General features: G+C 39.9%; 1 protein-coding gene across 5 annotated transcripts in view; it reads left to right on the top strand.

Moving 5' to 3' along the window:
* Positions 1–22215, top strand: part of THEM4 (thioesterase superfamily member 4) — a 66230-nt gene that overhangs the window by 5065 nt on the left and 38950 nt on the right. For 4 of the 5 annotated variants that reach the window (XR_006783139.1, XR_006783138.1, XM_045816382.1 and 1 more), the window contains exon 2: positions 16787–16973. Coding sequence is in view for 3 of the 5 variants with exons in the window: in XM_045816382.1 (XP_045672338.1) it covers positions 16787–16973 (187 nt within the window). In the remaining 2 variants the exon portion in view is untranslated. Of the gene's footprint in view, positions 1–2393; positions 2533–16786; positions 16974–22215 lie in introns of those variants that run through there. The other variant, XM_045816383.1, reaches the window with a different exon arrangement.

Raw genomic sequence — 22215 nt, 5'->3', positions numbered from 1 at the left:
CCATAGCCCCCCAAGTCCTTCCCTGGGGCCTCCACGTGATCATGCCTATCTTAGGTCATTCCCCCCTTGGGGAATCTTACCTGTCATTGGCTAACAGATCAAGCATTGGGGACCATTTATGAAAAGAGGAGCAGAAGGAGTGCTCCTGCCAGGGAGATAAGCTTTGTCTCCTTAGTGGCTTCTGGTCCAAAGGTCGCTCACTCAGCCTTAGCCATGGTGGGGTTACAGGTCCTGAAACCAGGCAGGGCGGTTCCCAACAGTAATCTTTATGGTTTGGTTTGTTTTTCAATACTCCTAGGATATCTGGCCTGTGTTACCACACCTTTGGTAAAATTCCTGACATCAAAACTGCTAATAGAATATTTCTTTATATCAGTGAGATTCTTTGAAGACATGTGTCATGTAATTTTTTCCCTTATTCTTCAGAGGAAGGAAAGCAGTGGGAATCTTATTCACAGCACTCATAGATAAAACCAGTAATTCTTTCCATATAACACCAGTTATCCAATTATTCTTTCCATATATCTTTATACCATTGGCCATAGACTGGCCCCCGAGTCTCATAGCTACACCTTTGCATCTCGGACTTGCTTGTCTTTTAGGTAACAGATCCTCTCTTCTGTCTCATATCACCTCCCCTGGAAACCATGCGCTCACTTGCTTGTCCTCCTTAATGAAAGTGGTGAAGCCTATCTGATGGGAACCTTGTTGTTCAGAGAACGGCTGGGTGCCATTCCTGTTTCCCCTCAAGAGTTCCCTTCTGGCTGGGGGTGCTCCAAAAAGTGCACTCCTTGGGTGGAAGCTGGGCGAGGGTTGCAGGGGACAAGCTTATGTGTGGTTAGTAAATGCTGAAACCTGAGAAAGCAAAGAAGCTGCATTTAGAAAACAGTGCCTCCCAAATCCACAGTAGACTCTCAGCCAAAAGCAAGTCTGCCTTGAATAGGACAGGCAGTTTTCTACCATTGACCCATTTGTTATATTTCTTAATTTATGTAACCCTTATTTTCTGCATCTGGGGATCAAATATGAGTTTCCTGTTGCCAACACACACACATTTACAAAAAAGACAAACAAGGCAAATGAAAATGTACACACAAAAACAAATCCAACTCCTGCAGGACAGATGACCAAAGATTGTCACCCAAGGATGTCTTGGGTTGTCAGCAGGTGTTCCTCAGCCTTCCAGAGTTAGACAGTCATACCAGAGGTCATTACTCAGTGATGTCTTAGATTGCCCCACGGGCATCTCTCAATCTTCTAGAGTTAAACCTAGGTTGAGCCCTGAATCCAGCATCCCAGAGACAGTTCCTGCTTAACCAACCAGAAACCCAGTGCACACCAGAACTGAAACTACCTTTCTGATAACACTATACCCAAGATGAGAATAGAAACACTAATTAAAGCAACCACAGGGGCTGACCTACTCACCTCCCTTTCAAAGTGCTGAATGAAACAGGTTCAAGTGGCCCCTCTACTTCGCTGTCAAGGCAGGCTAGCCAGCCACTCTAGTGATCAGCACCATGTCAGAGTCTCATATAGAATAGATCCTCCATCCAGCAAAGACACAGGCAAGTAAGCCCCAGCCAAGCTGCTGCTGTTGACTGATTTGCCAAGCATCTATACCAGGCCAAAAGGGTATCCTTTTACAAGAGTCCCATATGGAGTCACCAAATTTGTTACCAAACTCAAGCAGTTAGCTTCTTGAGGTGCTCTATTCAAGAACAAGACATGGTTTTCACAAGGTAGTTTTATTTACTTGCAGCAAGTAAAGGAGACAGGATTCATATTCAAAGTTCAGCCTACCCAAAGGGAGGCTTAGCTATTGTTTATATACACTATTTAGTCTGTAACCCAGATCAGAAGAAGGATCTGATAACTTTGGGAAGCCAACTAAAAAGATCATGGAGGAGGTCAAACTTTGGGTCTTTGTCAGAGACTCTTTGGAGCCACTTGGCTTCCTGTGTAATTTTATCTAGGTGAGTTTCAACTTCTATAAAAGTGTTTACATAAATGCAACATACTGAGCTGGCTGACTGTACAACAAACTGCTGATAATACAGGTTAAATTCCATATATTAGTATTTGATAAGACATGTATTTTTCAAAACAAGAAAAACAAAGGTTAATGATCAGAGAAAATTATAAACCAGTTTTCGAGTTTATAAGGCTGTCAGTTGAGAGAGTTTTAGATGTATGGCTGGAAGCATCCTTTATAGTTTAAAATGTCTAATGATGTCATCAGGTGCTCAGGCAAACTGTTTGGCTTACATAGCATCAGTCACTGAGATTGTTTAAGCATGAGCTGTTGTGGCAATTTCTCTGAAATTTATTTCATGTCATCTAGCTGCAGTTTGTAATTGCAAGGTTCAGGAAAAGAGAAGTTTTGGTAGTCAAAGGATGGAAGAAAAATTGGAAACATGTTTGGATAGTCATATCCTTCCAGAACTTTAGCTGCTGCCCATGGGAGCCCAGCCAGCCCTCTCGCGCTTCTGCACTGCCTACCAGTTTCATTGTGGTGATGTGGTTTCTTCTGTAAGTCCTTGGTTTTATGGCTTCTTTCCAACTAGTGTTCAGTTGGTTATTTGGGACAATTTCTATAATTTAGTTGTAATTCCACTTTGGTCCTTAGGAGGAGGTTAGTGTAGCTTCTACCTACTCTGCTGTCATCTTGGATCCAGTGAAAAGAGGTTTTTAAAAATAAAGAAACAGAGACTTCTGGCAAGATGGAGGCATAGGTGGATGCACTGTACCTCCACACACAACCAAGATTGGAACAACAACAATTTAGAGGCAGAATAACACCCAGAACTGACGGAAAATTTACCTGAATGGAAGTCGGACAGCCAAGAAGTTGAAATAGACCCATTCATCCAGACCGGTAGGAGGGGCGGAGATGAGCAGCCAGGCGCGGGTTGCAGCACGAAGAACAGGGAGAATTGGGCGCATAAGGCAACCAGGAGCGCGTAAGGCATCTAGGGCGTGCAAGACCACAGCGCATGGACCCTGAGTACACAGGCGGCAGCTGGCAGACCCAGTGAGGTGGCAATTGTGGAGCAGGGCAGAGCGCACAACCAAGGATCCCAGGGAAGGGACTGAGGTCCCACGGAGAACAGAACTACCACCATTGTTCCCTCTCGACCCCGCCCTCACAAGGTCACAATCTAGCAACTGGGGTGCCCAGCCCTGGTAAACACCTAAGGCTCCACCCCTCACCGTAACAGGAGTGACCAGACCAAGAAAAAAAAAAAAGGCACAAACAGAAGAACAAATCAGTGCCCCAGAACTCATCCTTTTGAGTGACCAAGAGATAGCTAACCTATCAGATGCACAGTTCAAAACACTGGTGATTAGGAAGCTCACAGAATTGGTTGATTTTGGTCACAAATTAAGTGAAAAAATGCAGGTTACCATAAAAGAAATGAAGGAAAATGCATAGAGAACCAATAGTGATGGGAAGGAAACTGGGACTCAGAACAATAGAGTGGACCAGAAGGAAGAAAGAAACAACCAAACAGGAAAGAATGGAGAAATAAGAATTCAAGAAAATGAGGAGAAGCTTAGGAACCTCCAGGACATCTTCAAATGTTCCAACATCCGAATTATAGGGGTACCAGAAGGGGAAGAGGTAGAGCAACAGATTGAAAATGTATTTGAACAAATAATAAAGGCGAACTTCCCCATTCTGGCAAAGGAAATAGACTTCCAGGAAGTCCAGGAAGCTCAGAGAGTCCCAAAGAAGTTGGACCCAAGAAGAAACACACCAAGGCACATCATAATTACATTAACCAAGGTAAAAATGAAGGAGAGAATCCTAGAAGCAGCAAGACATAAGGGACAGTAACCTACAAAAGGAGTCCCTGCCGCGGTCCAGCCGCAGCTAGGTCCAGGGTCTCCTGAAAGGTGGGTAAGGCGTCGGCGATGGGAGACAGACGACAACACGCCTCAGAGGACAGTGATGCTCTGTTCCGTTTATTGCAAGTACGAGCAGGTTTTTATACTTTCATTTTTAGCAATGATTGACATTTGCAATTAGGTAAAGCAGGAAAAAATTAATACAAAGGTAACCAGGAAAAATACAAAAATTCCCATAGATTCAGTTATATTAAACAAAGATTATTTTAACCAGGAGAGCCATAAATCAGACAATTAGAAATAGCTGTACACACAGAGTTTGAATGTCTTATTGTTTATTAAAATTGTCATGGGGCAAAAGGATATGCTAAATTGAATAGAGGTTATAGGAAATTTATTATAAGGCCTTTGTAATGTCTAACTTACCTATTTACCTTTTCTGTTTAAAGTATTTCTCTATGTACCATGGACTCTAACTCCCTGGTAACTGTTTCTCCATGCTTAGTGTGTAATGGTTAACCAGCTTTTCTTATTTCTTTGCCTTTCTAATTCTATTTGATATATACTCCTATTCAAGGTAAAGGCAGGGCTGTTACTCCAACAACTTTTAGACACTCGGGGGCTATTTCATTAGAGGGGATTTTATTCTTTGGTCAAGAAATTATTTTATACAACTTCATTGGAATTATGCAAATCAATAAACCTGAGATACAGATATCTGACAATCCCACCACCTTTTAATCTCCAAAACAAACAGGTAAGGAGAGATAAACAGGAAATTCAGCTACAATAAACTCTTTTTATTTCTTAATTAATAAACACCAGGGAGGTCTGCTTCGAGCTAGCCTTTCCATGAAATTTACACTATTATAAGGCACTTGAACTTCATCCTTATTGATCATTCTAATGTCACCCTCATTATATGCTCCTGTATAAGGCAATGGGAGATCTGGAACCCTCTGGAGACCATTAGCTCCTTTTGGGGGATACTATAATTTGCCAATAATCTAATATGCTACCCAGGGATATCCCTGGGCTGTGGGTAAGGGTCTATATAGTTTTTTCTTGTTTTCTAGAAAGACTCTTTGTATCTATGGGTAAGGAACAGGCATGGGAAAGTCCGCCAATAATTCAACCTATTGTAACTGATTTATGAATTCTTTTATGGGAACAATCGGGGATAATTTATTTTTTACTCAGGTTTATAAACTCCTTGTTTAAAACAATCTGGGCATGATTCAATAGTCTAGGGAGAACTAGTTATCCCTTCAGAATTTCCCTCAAAATCAATCATTGACTCTTTTCGAGCCTCTTTCTTCTCATGTCCTGTTCTTATGGGAATCAGGGTACAAAGTAAGACCATGATTAATATTAGCAAGGAAATTATTAAAAGCAATCCCCAGAAAAATTACCGCCCCCCTTTGTATGCCACGCTCTCTTCCAGGAAGATGGATTCCTTGAATGCCCTCTTTCCATGTTCAGACCTTGTCAAAAAACATGGTTGGAAGAGGGCATGGGAAGTTCCCATCAGACTGTCAGCTGATTTCTCAAAAGAGACCTTACAGGCAAGATGGGGCTGGAAAGAAGTATTCCAAGTCATGAAAGACAAGGACCTACATCCCAGATTACTCTATCCAGCAAAGCTTTCATTTAGAATGGAAGGGCAGATAAAGTGCTTCTCAGATAAGGTCAAGTTAAAGGACTTCATCATCACCAAGCCCTTATTTTATGAAATGTTAACGGGACTTATCTAAGAAAAGAAGATTAAAAAAAATGTATAGTAAAAGGACAGCAAACTCACAATTATTAACACATTGTATGTGGGAAACGTATTTATACATTTTACTTTGATTGGTAGTAGAGCACGCGATAAAAACTACCCACAAACAATGTGTTAACAACCACACCTAAAGCAAAACCAAAAGAAACTAAGCAAACAACTAGAACAGGAACAGAACCACAGAAATGGAGATCACATGGAGGGTTAGCAACAGGGGAGTGGGAGGAGGAGAGAGTGGGGAAAGGTGCAGAGAATAAGTAACATAGATGGTAGGTAGGAAATAGACAGGGGGAGGGTAAGAATAGTATGAGAAATGTAGAAGCTGAAGAACTTATAAGCATGACACACGGACATGAACTAAAGTGGGGGGAGGTGGGTGGGAGAGGGTGTACGAGTGGAGGGGAGTGAAGGGGGGAAATGGGACAACTGTAATAGCATAATCAATAAAATATATTTTTTAAAAAAGGGAAAAAAAACAAAGAAACAAGCAAAATATAACCAAAGACACTGAAATAGAGGACAGGTTGACAGTGACCAGAGGGGAGAGAAGAGGGAATTTCGAGGGAGAATGGGAAGGGTTTACAGGAACAAATTTAAAGGACACATGAACAAAAACTAAAGGGAGGGTGGTAATGGGAGGGAAGTGGGGAGGGATGGGTGGGGGGGCTGGAATGGGAGTGAAAGGGAGAAAACTGTACTTGAACAATGATTAAAACAATAAAAAAGGTTTTTAAAATCAACAATATTTTAAATAAAAATTCATAAATATTATCCTTAATTCACTGAGTTCCATATAATCAATTATTGTTTATTTTTATTACTTGCCAGCATTTCATGAATGCAATAACTTTTTAGAGTTCGATAATTCTTTATCAATTTTAAAGGTATGACCTGAAAGCTTATTCTCACAGACCAGTATTTTAGAATGTTAGCCTTCTTCTAGGATCTTTCTGAAGATGAAACATTTGCAAAAGTATCAGGGTAAAGTAATGACTTTGTAAATGACAAAAAACTGCAAATGGCATGGTTATAGATCTGATTATAATGCAATTGATAAAGAAATCTGCTTTTTTTCTATAACATGGTATTGTAAGATACCAAATAGAATTACAACTGAAAATATTATATTAGGACATTTTAGGCTCTTGAAGATTATAATCTCCAGAAGCTCATTTTCCTAATAAGAATCTATATACACACAGGGAGGAGTGGGTGAGTGGAGAGGAAATGGAATAGAGGGGATAAATGGTAATGGAAAAAATAATGTAATAAAATAAAGAATATATGCATATAAATACAATGCAATTTATTTTACAAAGTTTCCCATGTAATTTTAATTTATCAAATAGGCCTAATTAGTATAAATTTTAGTTTACAAAGAGAGAACAAATCTTTGAGGCATTCCAGAAGCCCACTGGGATAATCCAAAGCCATTTCCAGGTTAAGAAAAGTCTCTTTTTAAACCCCGAACCCTGCGAAGTTTATCGAAATGTATCCAAAGTTGACTAAATAGGATCATAAGTTATTATGAATTAATACTTAATTATCCATTTAATCAAAGTGACAATAAAATATTTTAAAGACATACAGAAGTTTACATAACTGTTAGCAAAATTTAGTTCTTACCATTGATATTCAGTTTTGTTATGTAATCAAGTACCTGATTAAGACAATATAAAACAAAATTACTTTGATAAAACACAGAATCTGCTTTCCAGCCAGAAAACTTTTTTACAGTATCAGTAGCAGACCAGTAGTCTTTTTAACAGTGAGAGAAAACCTAACTCTAACTTTGCATCAGCTTACTTTAGATATTTAAATTTACTTGATTAAATTTATTCCAATCTTACCTTGACATTACATAAAATATATTTTCTTAGGATTCCTTTTCCACAAAACTTCCTTACATAACATAATTTTCCTTTTTATATTTAGATTTTGTTCTGTTTTCTTCCCTTCCCAGTCTGTGAAAACCAGCCTCATTTCAGGACAAAATTCCTTTCCCTCAAGAAAAAAAAATGTATCTTCATACTTTTACCTTCTTTACTGAACACATATTTTTCCATATTAATTAGAATTCTTAACCCTTAGAAACTTTAGTTTCTAGCTACAGCAAAAATGTAAGCAATCAACATTCTTATTTGGTAATGACTTAGATATTCCATGAATATCCATCATTCAATTTAGCTAACAAACTTTAAAGTTTCTAGTTGCCAAAGAGATTTAGAAAACCATTTTTAAGTACACATATACAATATAATTACTGCTAAAAAGTTAACCAAAAAGAAACATTTTGTACTACTTACATTTACTTACATTTACATTTATTATTTTATTGATTATGCTATTACAGTTGTCCCATTTTCCCCTCTTTATTCCCCTTCACCCTGCACACCGCCTCCCACCTTTTAGTTCATGACCATGGGTTGTATGTATAAGCTCTTCGGCTTCTCCATGTCCTATGCTGTTGATAACCTCCCCCTGTCTGTTTTGTACCTACCATTTATGCTACTTATTCCCTGTACCTTTTCTCCCTCTCTCTCCCTCCTACTTCCCCTGCTGATAACCCTCCATGTCATCTCCATTTCTGTGATTCTGTTTCTGTTCTAGTTGTTTGCTTAGTTTGTTTTGGGGGTTTTTTTTTGTTCAGTTAGTAGTTGAGTTTGTTGTCATTTTACTGTTCATAGTTTTTTGTCTTCTTTTTCTCAGGTAAGTCTCTTTAACATTTCATATAATAAGGGCTTGATGATGATGAACTCCTTTAACTTGACCTTATCTGGGAAGTACTTTATCTGCCCTTCCATTCTGAATGATAGATTTGCTGGATACAGTAATCTTGGATGTAGGTCCTTGTCTTTCATGACTTCAAATACTTCTTTCCAGCCCCTTCTTTCCTGCAAGGTTTATTTTGAGAGATCAGCTGATAGTCTGATTTCCTACAAAATCCTACAAAGGAGGTAACTCTCCTTTTCTCTCTGCTTTTAAGATTATTTCCTTATCTTTAATCTTGGATAACGTAATTATGATGTGCCTTGATGTGTACTTCCTTGGGTCCAACTTCTTTGGGACTCTCTGAGCTTCCTGGAAGTCTATTTCCTTTGACATATTGGGGAAGTTCTTCATTATTTTTTTCAAGGAAGTTTTCAATTTCTTACTCTTCGTTTTCTCCTTCTGGCATCCCTATCATTCGGATGTTGGAACATTTAAAGATGTCCTGTAGGTTCCTAAGCCTCTCCTCCTATTTTTGAATTCTTGTTTCTTCATTATGTTGTGGTTGACTGTTTATTTCTTCCTTCTGTTCCAAACCATTGATTTCAGTGCTGGTTTCCTTCCTGTCACTATTGGTTCCCTGTATATTTTCCTTTACTTTACTTTCCATAGCCTTCACTCTTTCCTCTATTTTGTAACCATACTCAACCATTTCTGTGAGCATCCTGATTACCAGTGTTTGGAACTGTGCATCTGATAGGTTGGATATCTCTTTGTCACTTTGTTCTGTTTTCTGGAGCTTTGATCTGTTCTTTCATTTGGGCCCCCCCCCCCTTTTTTTTTGTCTCTGCTTGCCTGTTACATAGTAAGGGGCAGAGCCTTAGGTGTTCACCAGGGCAGGGCAATCCCTGTTGCTGCCTGGTGGCACTGCCTGTAAGGGAGGGGTCTGAGAGGGAACAATGCTGCTTGCTTTGCTCTTGAGCAGCACTCAGTCACTCCTACCACTACCCACAGGCAAATTGGGCCTTTCTGGTGCTGATTCCCGGGTGGGTGGTTTTGTGTATGCTCTAGGACTCTGTGGGTCTCTCCAGCAAACTCTCCTGTGAAGCTGGGAGTTTCTCACACCACCTCAATCTTCACAGGTTTTTTCAGTCAGAGGTTTGAGGCTTTATTTCCCCACACTGGAACCCTGGGTTGGCAGTCTGTCTTACTACCCCATTGTTCCTCCCAGTTTATCTGCACACAAATGTGGGGCCACCTGCTCCACCAGCCACTGCCTGGCCTGCCCCAGTCCTCCAGCCACTGCCTTGCCATGAGTCCTCTCCACCTAGCTGCCTGTCTCTGCTCCTCCTACCAGTCTGGATGAATGTTTCTTCCTTAACTCCTTAGTTGTCGGGCTTCCATATGTCAGTTCTGGTTGTCTTTTGTTTTTAAATTTTTTTGTTGTCCTCCTGTTGGTTGTATGAGGAGGCACAGTGCGCCTACCTATGCCTCCATCTTAGCCAGCTCCAAATTTTTTTTTTAATTTTTAAAAAAGATTTTGTTTACTTTTAGAAAGCAGGGAAGGGAGGGAGAAAGGGGGGAGAAAAACACCAGTGTGCGAGAGGCACATCAACCGATTTCCTCCTGCAGGCCCCCAACTGGGTATCTGGCCCACAACCCAGGCATGTGCCCCAACCAGGAATCAAACTAGTGAACCTTTGGTTGACAGGCTGGCACTCAATCCACTGAACAGTACCAGCCAGGGCAGATTATTATGAAAATTTTATCATATCAAGTTATTTTTCTTGCTGACAAGTTTTGCAAGAGAAATAGTATCAACTTGTTTGACTAATAAACCCAAGTGGAATAAAAGTATTATTTAATGCTGATGATTCTAAAGATATGTCTATTTAATCAAACCAAACTCATAACCTGCTTAAATGTAGACTATTTTCTGAGATCAGGTGATTCTGAAAAGCATTTGGGTTAGTTTCTATTATATTTTTCAGAATTCTTATTAAGTGCTTATTTGTTGAAGCCATTTTAATATTACAAATTAGCAGTACCATTCAGCCCTGGAAATGTGCTATATCTAGAACATATAGGCATATGTAAGCACACAGATAAGCATAGAGATTGCATAGCTTTCATTTTAAAAATGCTAGCTTTTGTGTCCTAGGTACAATGCAAAACTCAGAGGAAAAACTGGAACCAAATTGTTTCTGGCAGATGGACTTTTAAGATTTCGCTCAGATGACCAAAGCTTTGCTTGTCATAAGAATCCCTTTAAACTCCTTTTAAAAGTAATTATAATTACTCAAAGAATATACTACATCATATTTGAAAGGCTTGGTATCCTCTCTTTCAAAGGTGTCCCTTAATGTGGACTTGTTGACAAACATAAACAACAGAAAATGGAAAATGAGTATGACCAATAAAGGTGAAAATTTCAGAAAGTAAAAAGAGTGGTTTTGTTACAGAACAACAGGGGGGCCTGGGACAATATACTATTACCGAAAGGAACCCCCCAGGTTCGTTATGTCCGCCGCCAGAGGAAAGATGTCTCTCAGTGCCAGAGATTCGTGAAAAGGAAAGGAAACGTTTATTTAATGATATCCAAACTTAAAGTAGTGATCTAATGTCTTCATCAAAATCCCAAAGTCCCTTAAAACACCCACAAATACACACAGTCCTTCCTTCCCCCTTTGCCCAGTCTGGGGTACCGTATCTCAGGAAAAGAAATAGAAGTCCATGGCTCAGGCAGCCCCCCGGTTCTTCTCAGTAATCCATCTCGGCTGGTAGGCCTCCCTCGGTTCCTGGCACCATCAGCTGTGTCGCTGGGATCTCTGCTAAAGCCGGGTGGTGGTTTCCCCTACTAAAGTTGCAGGGGTCCCCACTCTGGCAAATCCGCGTGGTTCTCCCCTCACAATGGCTGCAAGGAGGGGGGTCGCCACTCTGCCAAAGCTGAGTGGCAGTTCTCTACTAAAGCCGCATGGTGATTCTCTCTCGCAGGGCCGAGGGAGTCCCCACTCTGGCAAAACCGAGTGGTTCTCCCTTCTCCAATGGCTGCCGAGTCTGGGTTTAAATCCCCACACCAATCTTCCTCTGCAGCCCCATTTCCGACTTCTCCCACCATCGGCTACACTTGCCAGCACTCTCATATTCTTCCAGCTTCACTGGGCTGCCATTGTGAGTCTGGTCAGGCATGGCCCCATGTCATGGAGCCAGTCTTCTCCAACCTTCCACGCAGGCGCTGTAATTCGGGGACTTGCCCCCCAGTTATGTCTTGCGGGGGAAGTTACTTCCATTCCCCTGGCTCAGAGCATGACCACAGCTATTTAACATACCTATGCAACCAGTTAAAGGTTATAGATATGTTAAATGACCACACCAGAGGTTAGCTGCAAAGCTGTTACTTCACAAAACAGCTCTCTATGACCCTGCTCCATTTGTCCCTTCCCCCAACTCACACCTGAAGGGGAAGGGGTGAGGACATCTTAATATTTCCTGGACACCTTGAGTTTGGGACCCCATTCCAAATCCCTATTTGGGGTCCCCCTCTTGGCTGCACCCTGTAACAGTTCCAGAACACCTGAATTTAAAGTGGCAGATTTTCCTAGAGGAAGATGGCCCTGGGAGGGAGAGTGAACACAAGATGGTGGCTGCCACCACCACGTGTCTGGAGACAAAGAAGATGGGGGAGGGTAAGAAGTATCAGGTGCCATTTCCTTCTTACTTCCAAGCTAATAAACAAAGTATGCACAAAACAGGATTGACACACAAATAACACACAAACAAGACAATAAATTGAGTACTCTCCAGTAACCAGAGGCTGTTTCTTCTCTTAAAAGTGAAGAAAAAAATGGTGCCAAGGTAACCTGGAGCACTCTATCAGGAGGAGGTTCCCAGCAGCTGAGCCTAGGTAAAAACTGGTCTCAGTGGCCACTAAGGCTCAGCTGCTAGGGTTCGCACCCTGTTTGGGCAGGCAGCCAAGAGACCATCCATTCCCTCATAAGGAGGTAGTGGTTGGTGGTGCAGTGGGAGAGTTAGTCAGAGTTAATAACACATCATCTTCTCTTTCACTATTTTGCTTAGATTCTGCAGCACTGGGCTCTTCTTAGGTTCCTCCAGCTGCACCATGACCTCACATTGCTTTTGAATCATGTCCTAATGGCAGTCCAGTTCTAAAGGATGCATCTCAGTGGGCTCTCCCAAGGAACTGAACTGGAATTTCCCACTCTCTTATTTATAAACTCAAATTTTCAAAATACAGACACAGATATATAGGCACAACAAACAAACTTAACATGGTCTACTGAAAACAAAGAGACAAATGGGAAGAGTACAACAATCCTTATCCTACCCTCAGACAGAAGCCCCCTACTAAATTCTAAATGCAGATGGCCTTGTTCCAAGGGAGAGAAAGCCCAGATAGAGAGGAAGGATTCCTAACTGCTCACACCAGACAACCTGCCTCAGCAACCTGCCTCAGAAATAAAAACAACTGTAGACTGAAGTCCAAAGACATTTCCTTATTCTAAACAAGTTGTGTGCCTAAGGCAGCCAGTGCCTGCCTGTGATAGACTCTCCTGAGCTCCCAAGGCAAAACAGCTTTGGCAGCTGCTCAGGAAGGAAACCCAAGCTGGACTGGGCTGGCCTGCTATGGGCATCAGCTCCTGGCTGACTCGTCAAATTGCTACCAAACCCGTGTGCCCAACAGTTCGAAAGGCCAAAATTACAAGTGTAGAGTTTGGAGTAAGGAAAGGCTTGTTGACTGCAAAGGCACCAACCAAGAAGATAAGAGCCCTAATAGTGCCTCAGATCCATCTTTCTTACTGGACTAGGTTAAGGGTTTTTAAGGGGTTAGGAGAACAGCTATGTAGAAATGCAGGTGGGACAAGCTTTAACGGGAGGACCTTCAAACTTGGCCATTTATGATAAAGGGGCATCAACACTGGATCTTCCTGGACAATAGACCCTTTGTTTCTAAAGGGTTCCAAGTGTTCAAGTTTTGGTTACATCATGGTTCTTTGGCTCTGTGGCAGGGTGGGGAGCAAAACTTTGGTTCCAGGTGTAGCTGGAGGTCATAGTTTTCTCTGTCCATGCTTTGGTTGCATGACTTGCAGTTTTGGTCTTTGTCTCAGGGAAGCAATTCAGTATCTCAGTGAATATGATAGGATCATTTTGAGCTGGTTCTGTAGTTACAAGTTAATGTTACTGCTTTGCTTAAAACTCCTTAAGTCTCCACATAATGGGGGGGAAAAGTATTTGTCACTCAAGTCCCACCTTCATGATCCTTTAAAAACTCCCTTTCTTTAATTAGCTTCATCCTAACCAATAACATTTGTGAAATCACAAGTGCGATGTGTTACTTATGTCCTTTTATAATATGCATTTAAAATATATATATCACCCTTGTGCTATCTAAAATCATCTTTTGAATTGACTTTTGGAAACATTGACCTAGAAAAATGAAATCTAAGCCCCTAAGGCTAGACAGCCTCTGCGGTGTGATGCTCCTTCTACTTTGCCATCCACATCTGGCTGCTGTTCTCTTGGCACCTTCCTTACTTCCTGAAACTGAAATCCTGGCAGTTCCCCAATATGCCATTTGATTATTTCATCTTTCTATGTCTTGGCCTGGAGCAACCATCCCATTCTCTCCATAGTGAACTTTTTACCATATTTTGCTGTGTATAATGCACTCCCATGTATAGTGCACGCTCATGTTTTTGGCCCAAACCTTCAGGAAAAAAACTTTTGTTTTAATTTTTTAATTCAATTTGTAATTTACTTATATTTGAAACAAAACTGATTATAGTAATCTAGGGTGTTATTTTGCATACAAATGTCATTATTGCTTTCTAGAGTTACTTTTAACACATGAGCATAAATAAAAGAATTAAAAACATATATATAGGTACAGAATTAGTACTGCCTTATACAATGTGCACCCTTATTTTTCCCTCAAAAAATGTGGGCAAAAAGTGTGCATTATACATGGCAAAATATGGTATCCTTTAGAAATCACTCCTCATTTTGCAGTTTTTCCTGAAAGTCACTCTGTGTCTATATCTACTTCTGTTTTAGCATTTTTCACACTCAAGCCTACAGGCACTTGAAGGCAGGGCATAAGTCTTCTCTCTTTGTGTTACCTGTTCTTGGCACAGAACCAGAGCACATAGTAGAGCTAAAAAAAGTTTGTTACATTTAACTGAATACCAGACTTTCAAAGTTAAAATCAGGTAGGAGAGTCCACAGTCAAGGGAGTCATTCTAATTCCTAAAAGTCTTAAGTTATTTCTGTTGCAGTGGTCCATAAATGATGCTAAAACTTATCGATCCTAGAGTTGTCTATTTAAGATGGGACCTATGGATGAGATGACCCAGATCCACAACTTCAAAGCCTACCTCTCATTTGACAAGGATTGGTTGATACATTATTATTTTGTGTCTGTTCCAGAAATCATGTACTTTAAAAGCTGAAAAATTAAACTGGACTCTAAGGAAATAATCCAAGATAGAGAAAAAGCTATATTATATTCAAATGTTCTAATGAACATTTTTATTTAAAGCAGCAAAAGATTGGAAACAACTTAAATGTCCATCTAAATCATTAAATAAATTATAGTACATAAGTTAAAGGACTGTTTTTCTAATGTTGAAAATGGTCATAATTGAGATGAAGAACATAAAAAAGAGAACACTAAGTAATTTTAAGTGATGAAGCAGAAAGAAAAATTGTATTTCATATAGAGATTAAAAGTAAGAAAATTTACGCTTAAAAAAACTTGGAGGAAATACATCAAAATTTTATTATTGGTGCATTAAGATGGAAAGATAATGTGTGGGTTTTTGTTGTTGTTTCTCTTCCAAACTTTCTGAGCTGAGTTCTGAAGGGATGAACCAATACAAAACCATAAGGAACAAAGGTACAATTCCTGGGCTATAGGAAGTGGCCTGTTCTCTGCCCTGCTCACATTTTCCCTCACGAAGTTAAGACTCCCTTTTGTTCAGCCAGGAAGTTTCTAGGTCCATAGAGTTCTTGAGACAGGCTCCCTAGAATTACCATTGGACCAGGATTATTGCCACCCCAGGGTCAACAGAAGTCTGGATAGCTGGTAATCCATCACAGTAGGCACGCCTCCATGTTATTTCAGGGTACATTCCAAGTGTTGTAGGTACCTTGAATCTGAACGAATTGCTAAGGGTGGCTGGAAGTAGAACACTACAAAGATGATAGCTTCTATGATCATTAAAATCCCAACATTTCTGAAGAATTCAAAAGGACCAATTTTCCTTTGTGGTGCCTTTGGTCATTCCCTTCACCCTGCTGCTTCAGAGCCCTTGCACCATTCCCCTTGCTGCTTGGGCATGGTAGTGGTAGCAGTGCTCAGTCCGTAGAGAAATTGCATGAATGGAAGCTGTTATTACTATGACTAAGCACTTGTACCCCTGACCTCCCCTTCCTCTTTATATTCTTTCTCAGTAATTGGTTCTGTCACCCAGTCTGTTGCACATTTCAGAAACCTGGGATTGGCTCTTGTGTTTTTCTTGTTCCCTCACTCTTTTTATTTAAATAGTCATCTAGTTCTGTTTTGTGCACTTGTAATTTTTTACCTGGGCCATCCCAGTAGTCAGAACATGGCCCTCCAATCCAATCTTGGTCATTCCCACTATCTTTCATATCATGGCCAGATCTGATCATGTCTCTCCTTGTCTAAAATTTGAGAGTACTGCAGACACAATTCAAACCAGGTAGCTTAGTGTGAAGGCTTCTCACAGGCCCTTGCCTACATCTCTGCAGCTACCTGTTCCTCCCTCTGCACCAAAACAACACTGGGTTTCTTGCAGGCCTTAGTTTCATCATCTGTAAAATGGGGGAAATAATTAGTATTTAATTTTATAGAGCTATAATATGGCTTTCAAAACTATTTCCTGCCTCCTTGCTTCTGCACACTGTTTCTTTGCCTAAAATGCTCTTTCTAACTGCCTAATTTCTGCTTGTCTAATCAAGATTCAAGTCAGAGAACCCAACCCAAGCCCCAGTGTGAGACGAATACCTCTCCCCTGTGCTCTTGCTTCCTGTGCATACCCCACTAGTAGCATACCCCACTTTTTGCATGGGGGAAAATGTCTATCCATCATCTCTTTACCTCCAGTACCCGGCTCACCTGTGCTTGATTAAGGTTTGGGGGAAAAAAGAGGGAGTCCACAGACCTGGGCTTAATGCTGGCTCTGCCAATAGCTAGTTGGGTGACACTGAGCAAATCCTTTCGCTCTCTCTGTCTCCTGTTTTTCCCAAGGAGGTTGGACCAGATAATCCTTGAAATTTGTTTCCACTCCAAAATCAAACTTCTGGGAAGAGGAAAAGCAGTACAATAGTCTTTAAAAAATAGGAGAACATGTTATGACGTAGGCTGCACCTCTCATTACTCTTCTTTTTCTTCTCTCTGTCTTTTAGAGGTCATTGTTTCTTGAGGCAGACTTTCATAAGGACTCTTCTCTCCCCAAACCCAGCTGGAGCAAGGACATGAGACTCCTCTTTGACCAGTTCATGAAGAAATGTGAAGATGGCTCCTGGACACGTTTGCCTTTCTATAATTATAAATCAATTCAAAATGTTCATGACTCCATAGTCTTTATTCATGGTAAGAACAGTGACTCTTCCATAAGGAATATTTAAATATCAAATATAAAACTAAGAACACATTGAAGCACTAGTTACCACTTGAAAAAAGGAAGGAGTATAGTGCAGGGGTTTCTGTGTTCTCCAGTCTTATAGTCCAGAAATCTCAATAAATTTTGTGGATTGTGGGAACACATAAAGCCTTTTGCCGAAAATAAGACTATCTCCCACACAGGCATCCTCATCATCATTAGCAGGAGTTAAAAAAGAACCCCAGAGAGCTTCTACCCTCCCATAGCCTCATTGCTTCTCTGTATTGAGGCTGTCATCAGTAATCTCATTTTACCATTTACCTCAGTGTATGGCTCTGCCACCCGAATAAGCTTAGGATGCTTAGGTCACCCCCGCATCACCCAGGCTTATGAGTCCCAGAGCAATCTACTGTACCTCCAACACACACACATTATACTTCCTGTTCTTCTTTATGTATGTGTGATCTCTATAAGACTTTTTTTTAGCAGTTTCAGATATACAGAAAAATGAATGGAAAGAACAGAGTTCCACCCTAGCTTTCCCTATTATTAACACCTAGCATTAGTGTAGTACCTTTGTTACAATGGATGAGCCAGTGTTAATACATCATTGTTAACTCAAGTCCTTACTTTACATTAGGGTTTGCTCTTTAAGTTGTACGTCTATGGGTTTTGACAAATGTATAATGACATGTACCTATCATGAAAGTATCATACTAAATAGTTTCACTGCCTTAAAAATGTTCTGTGTTTCTCTTGTTCATCCCTCCCTCCTTCCCTCTGAACCCTTGAAAACCATTGATCTTTTTCATAGTTTTGCCTTTTCCAGAATGCCTTATAGTTAGAGTCATTCACAGATTGTTTTCTTTTGCTTAATAACATGCAGTTGTTAATGTACATTTGCATTTTCTTTCTTTAATGGTTTGTCTCTCACCACCAGCAGGTAAGGTCCACGTTTTATTTCCTACTGTATCTCCAGTGCTTAGAACAGTACCCAGTACATAGTAAATGCCTTATAAATATTTGTAGGAAGAAGAGAGAAGAAGGAAGGGAAGAAACATACCAGGGGACGTGTGTAAGAGGCTCTTTTCCTTTACCTAAGTAAACTCTCTGCCTTCGTGGAGCAGACACTCTGGTGTTCAGAGGCAAACCATTAAATAAATAAAACATAAAGCATGTCCTATGGCTGCTGTGGAAAAAATAAATGCACCAATTTTTTTAAGATTTTATTTATTTATTTTTAGAGAAGGAAGGGAGGGACAAAGAGAGAAACATCAATGTGCAGTTGCTGGGGGTCGTGGTCTGCAACCCAGGCATGTGCCCTGACTGGGAACCGAACCTGTGACACTTTGGTTCGCAACCCGAGCTCAATCCACTGAGCTACACCAGCCAGGGCCACCAATTTTTTTTTAAGAACTTTTTACTCTCTAAAATGTGGTGCCTGTTCCTTGGGATAGAAACTGGGAAAATAGTGAACCACCTTCTTTCCTGCCCATTGCTTTGCAAAAAAAAACAACAACAACAACAACAAAACCCAGAAGTTTAACATGTATCCCTTATGTATGCTTGGGAAATACCCAGGGAGTAGTAAGTAACTCCCCAAGGTTGTCTAAGACATCAATTGGAATGCCATTTGCAGCTAATGACAAAGGAAAGGCATGGGGAGGTCAAAGTTGTGGGGAGGTTAGCAGGAAAAGCAGCAAACAAGGGTAAGGTTTGTTAGGCAGATTTAAGTAGGTGCTTTCTCCATTGATAAGGTTCTTCTAATTTAGACTTATCCTTCTCTTTCTGGTACAGGAAGGGAGATACCCTTAGAAATGGAGATTTTCATAAATGTAAATTTCCTTCACAGAAGGTTAACTATCTTCAGAGCATCTCTTACAGCTGCTGTTTCTCAGCATAATCCTGATGAAAGGTTAAGAGCCAGAGCCAGACTTGGGGGTGGCATATTTTTCTACTCTTTACTCCCTGCCTTTGAAGCTTCACCAAGACGTTTTACATTCCAGAAGCTGAGTTGGTAGATTGCTCCATCTCACCAAGTTTCTTAGTCCTGAGAATAGGTCAGTCCAGTTACCCAGTTGTGTCTCAATTCAGGATGCAGTATTGCAAGTAGTCTCTGAATGCTGTGAGGAATTGTGTATTTCATAAGACTCATTTCTGTGGAAACAAAAGAAAAACAAAGGATAATAGACCAAACTGTAAACTCAGTTTTTTAATCCAGAGGGCAGTTTGTCTAGAAGATTTCTGGATGTTGAACATCTTCAGATGGAGTGAGGACAGGCAGTGACATTCTGACAGATTTTCCTGGTTTACAGTTTGAATGTCTCTGGTGATATCATCAGGTATTCCAGTGAACTATCCGAGTAGCCCACACAGCAACAGTCCAGCTGGTTGTCCATTTTGAGCTTTTGTGATTTCTCTGAAGTTTATATCACATTGTTTAGTTTCAGTTCACAGAGCTTCAGGAAAAGCAGTCTTTGTTGTTAGTGATTCCAAGTAAAAAGAGTGGGAGCATTCCCACTCATTGCAAAAAATTGCAAGCATTAGTTTGGAGAGTCATGACCAGGTATTGGAGAAAACTAGAAGAATTTAGGATCCAGGCCAGTTTGCAGGTAGATAACAAAACCTCAAAGACAGTGAATGGCAGTAGGATCTGATATCCACAAAGGTATACTACTGAAACATAATTTTTCTCTCTGCAGTCACTACATTTCTATTAAAGATAATCGCAGTAAGACTAATTTCTTTGCAAAATAAGTTTAGTCTCATTAAACGTGGCCTGATTATCTACCTAAGTACACCAAGAATAGTGATTTGGCCACATAGATTTTTTTAGTTTATTTTTCATGAGGAATCTCAGATTGGACTTTGAAAAGCCACTTAAGACTAGGAAGCCAAGCCAAGAACTCACCATCTTGGCCTGTAATACCTATGAATTTGGGTGGATTCTTCTCCTCTCCGGATCCCCAAAATATCTTGAGGTTCCTGGGCTTGTCAGGAAGTGATCCTATAAGCAAGATAACAGGTGGTTTTTCAAAGGGGACTTTATTGGCTTCATAAAGTCAACCTTAGTTCCTTAGAGCTGTCTAACTCTATGCACATTTGCCTCAAATATGACATTCCAGTCAAAGCTTTGGTAATGTAACCAGTGTTTCCAACTGTGTCCTGTTATAAAGAGGACAGATTCTGCAAATAACTATATTACCATGAAAATAAGAATACTCAATAAGAGTTTCCAAATTCTGGAATGATCAGGTAGGGGAAAAAGATAAATGTTTCAATTCTGTTTACAAAAAGTACCTTACTAAATTTGTGTAAAGTATAGATAGCTTAAGAGAGAAAAGAAAAACTTTTCCTTAAATCTGGAAAAACAGAACATTAAACAACCAGCAATGTTTCAAAGAAAAAGTCTATAAAACTGTGATCATTCTCATCAGTTCATTTAGTCCCACGTAATTAATTCTCGTTCTGCATGATTTTGGCAGTTTACAAATCCAGTTTTCCATTCGAGTTCTAAAAATTCTTACCCAGTTCAGTGGTATGCTCTTAGAATTCATCAGAAACCAATAATGGTAAGAGTCCTTTCCTTGAATCTCTTTGAAAACTAAGCACTTTTGCAGAGCATCAGTGTAAAACAATAACTGTCTAATGACAAAAAGACTTTTAAAATAGGCATGGTTAAAGGTTGATAAGTTCATTATAATGCATTTGACAAACAAATTTGGCTATTCTTGTGGCAAAACATAGATTTTAAGATAATATAATTATGAGTGATAATATTATACCAGGACTGATCAGATTTCTAGAAATCTCGTATAATTTCTGGAACACTTAACATTAGTAGCATGAACCCATACAAACATAACCCAAGAAAGTTAAACATCACTTCTTATTTGATAATGCTTCCCATGTAATTTAATGTCAAATAAGCCTAAGTAGTTTGAAATCCATCTTCTATAAAGAGAGATCAAATCTCTTGAGATATTCCAGGGGCCTTCTGGAAGTTATTTCAAGGTCAAAAAGACTTCAGAATTTGATTTGAGGAAGTTTGCCAAAAATAACCATAGGTTTAAAATACTTGATTAAATAGGATCACAGGTCAATGAAACAAAACCTAGTTGTCCATTTAACCAGAGTGACAGATAACCAGTGACAAAAGATTTCAAAGGCAAACATAGAAAGTTACATCATTTTTTTAAAAATCCCTTACCGAGCCCTGGCTGGCGTAGCTCAGTGGCTTGAGCTCGGGCTGTGAACCAAAGCATCACAGGTTCGATTCCCAGTCAGGGCACATGCCTGGGTTGCAGGCCAGGTCCCCAATGGGGGCCATGTGAGAGGCAACCACACATTGATGTTTCTCTCCCTCCCTTTCCCTCTCTCTAAAAATAAATAAATAAAATCTTAAAATAAAATAAAAAAAATTAAAAAATTAAAAATCCCTTACCTTTTTCAATTGAGAAGGTTTAGTCTTCTTAAGTGATCAAAGGCCTGACAAAGACAATGTGAAGCACAGGAAATTATTCTGGTAAGACAAAATCTTTGCTTTCTAGGCAGATTACTTAAAAGAGAAAGAAAAATCTTTTATCTGTTAACCAAGAGTCTAAGAAAACTATGCTCTTTTAATAGATGAGAGAATATGAAATTTTAATTTTGCATTGGGATTCTCTTGATTTTAAAACGTATTTTAAAAACACTTATGCTAAATTTATTTAATTTTAGCCAGCTTGACCACATCTCGCTCTCCACCCCCACCCCCTACTTTCTCTGTCTATTGAAATACTTAGTTTGTCCTTTATTCTCTACTTTCTCATTCTGAAGTAACCAGTTATTCAAAATCACCTTCCCCCCTAAGAAAAATACATCTCCCTACCTTGTACCTGTTCTTACCAAAAATACATCATATTTTGTTTGTGCAGTTTTTCTCTTATTATTCCTAGTCATTTCAATTATGTAGATTAATCCGAATTCTTAATGCTTAGAGATGTTAACTTCAAGTGAAACTAAGAAGTAACTGTGAACTCTATGTCATACCAGCATTCTGTACTTTGGCAAATTTATGAATGCACTTCAAAATGTCTAGAACCATGTGCCTCCTCGTAGTACAGTTTTCAGTATGGCACAAGATGTTTACTAAGACACCCAAATATGTTTAGTTCCTCTGTAATAAGAGGAACTAAAAGGTAGGTAAACTTAGAGTTATGTTTAGAGTTGGAGTTAGAGCTATGTTTAGGA

The sequence above is a fragment of the Phyllostomus hastatus genome, unplaced genomic scaffold (assembly GCF_019186645.2).
Source record: "Phyllostomus hastatus isolate PE091 unplaced genomic scaffold, TTU_PhHast_1.1 phas_scaffold_216, whole genome shotgun sequence".
Taxonomy (NCBI): domain Eukaryota; kingdom Metazoa; phylum Chordata; class Mammalia; order Chiroptera; family Phyllostomidae; genus Phyllostomus; species Phyllostomus hastatus.
The sequence above is the reverse complement of the archived record's forward strand: the minus strand, read 5'-3'. Positions and strand labels throughout refer to the sequence as shown.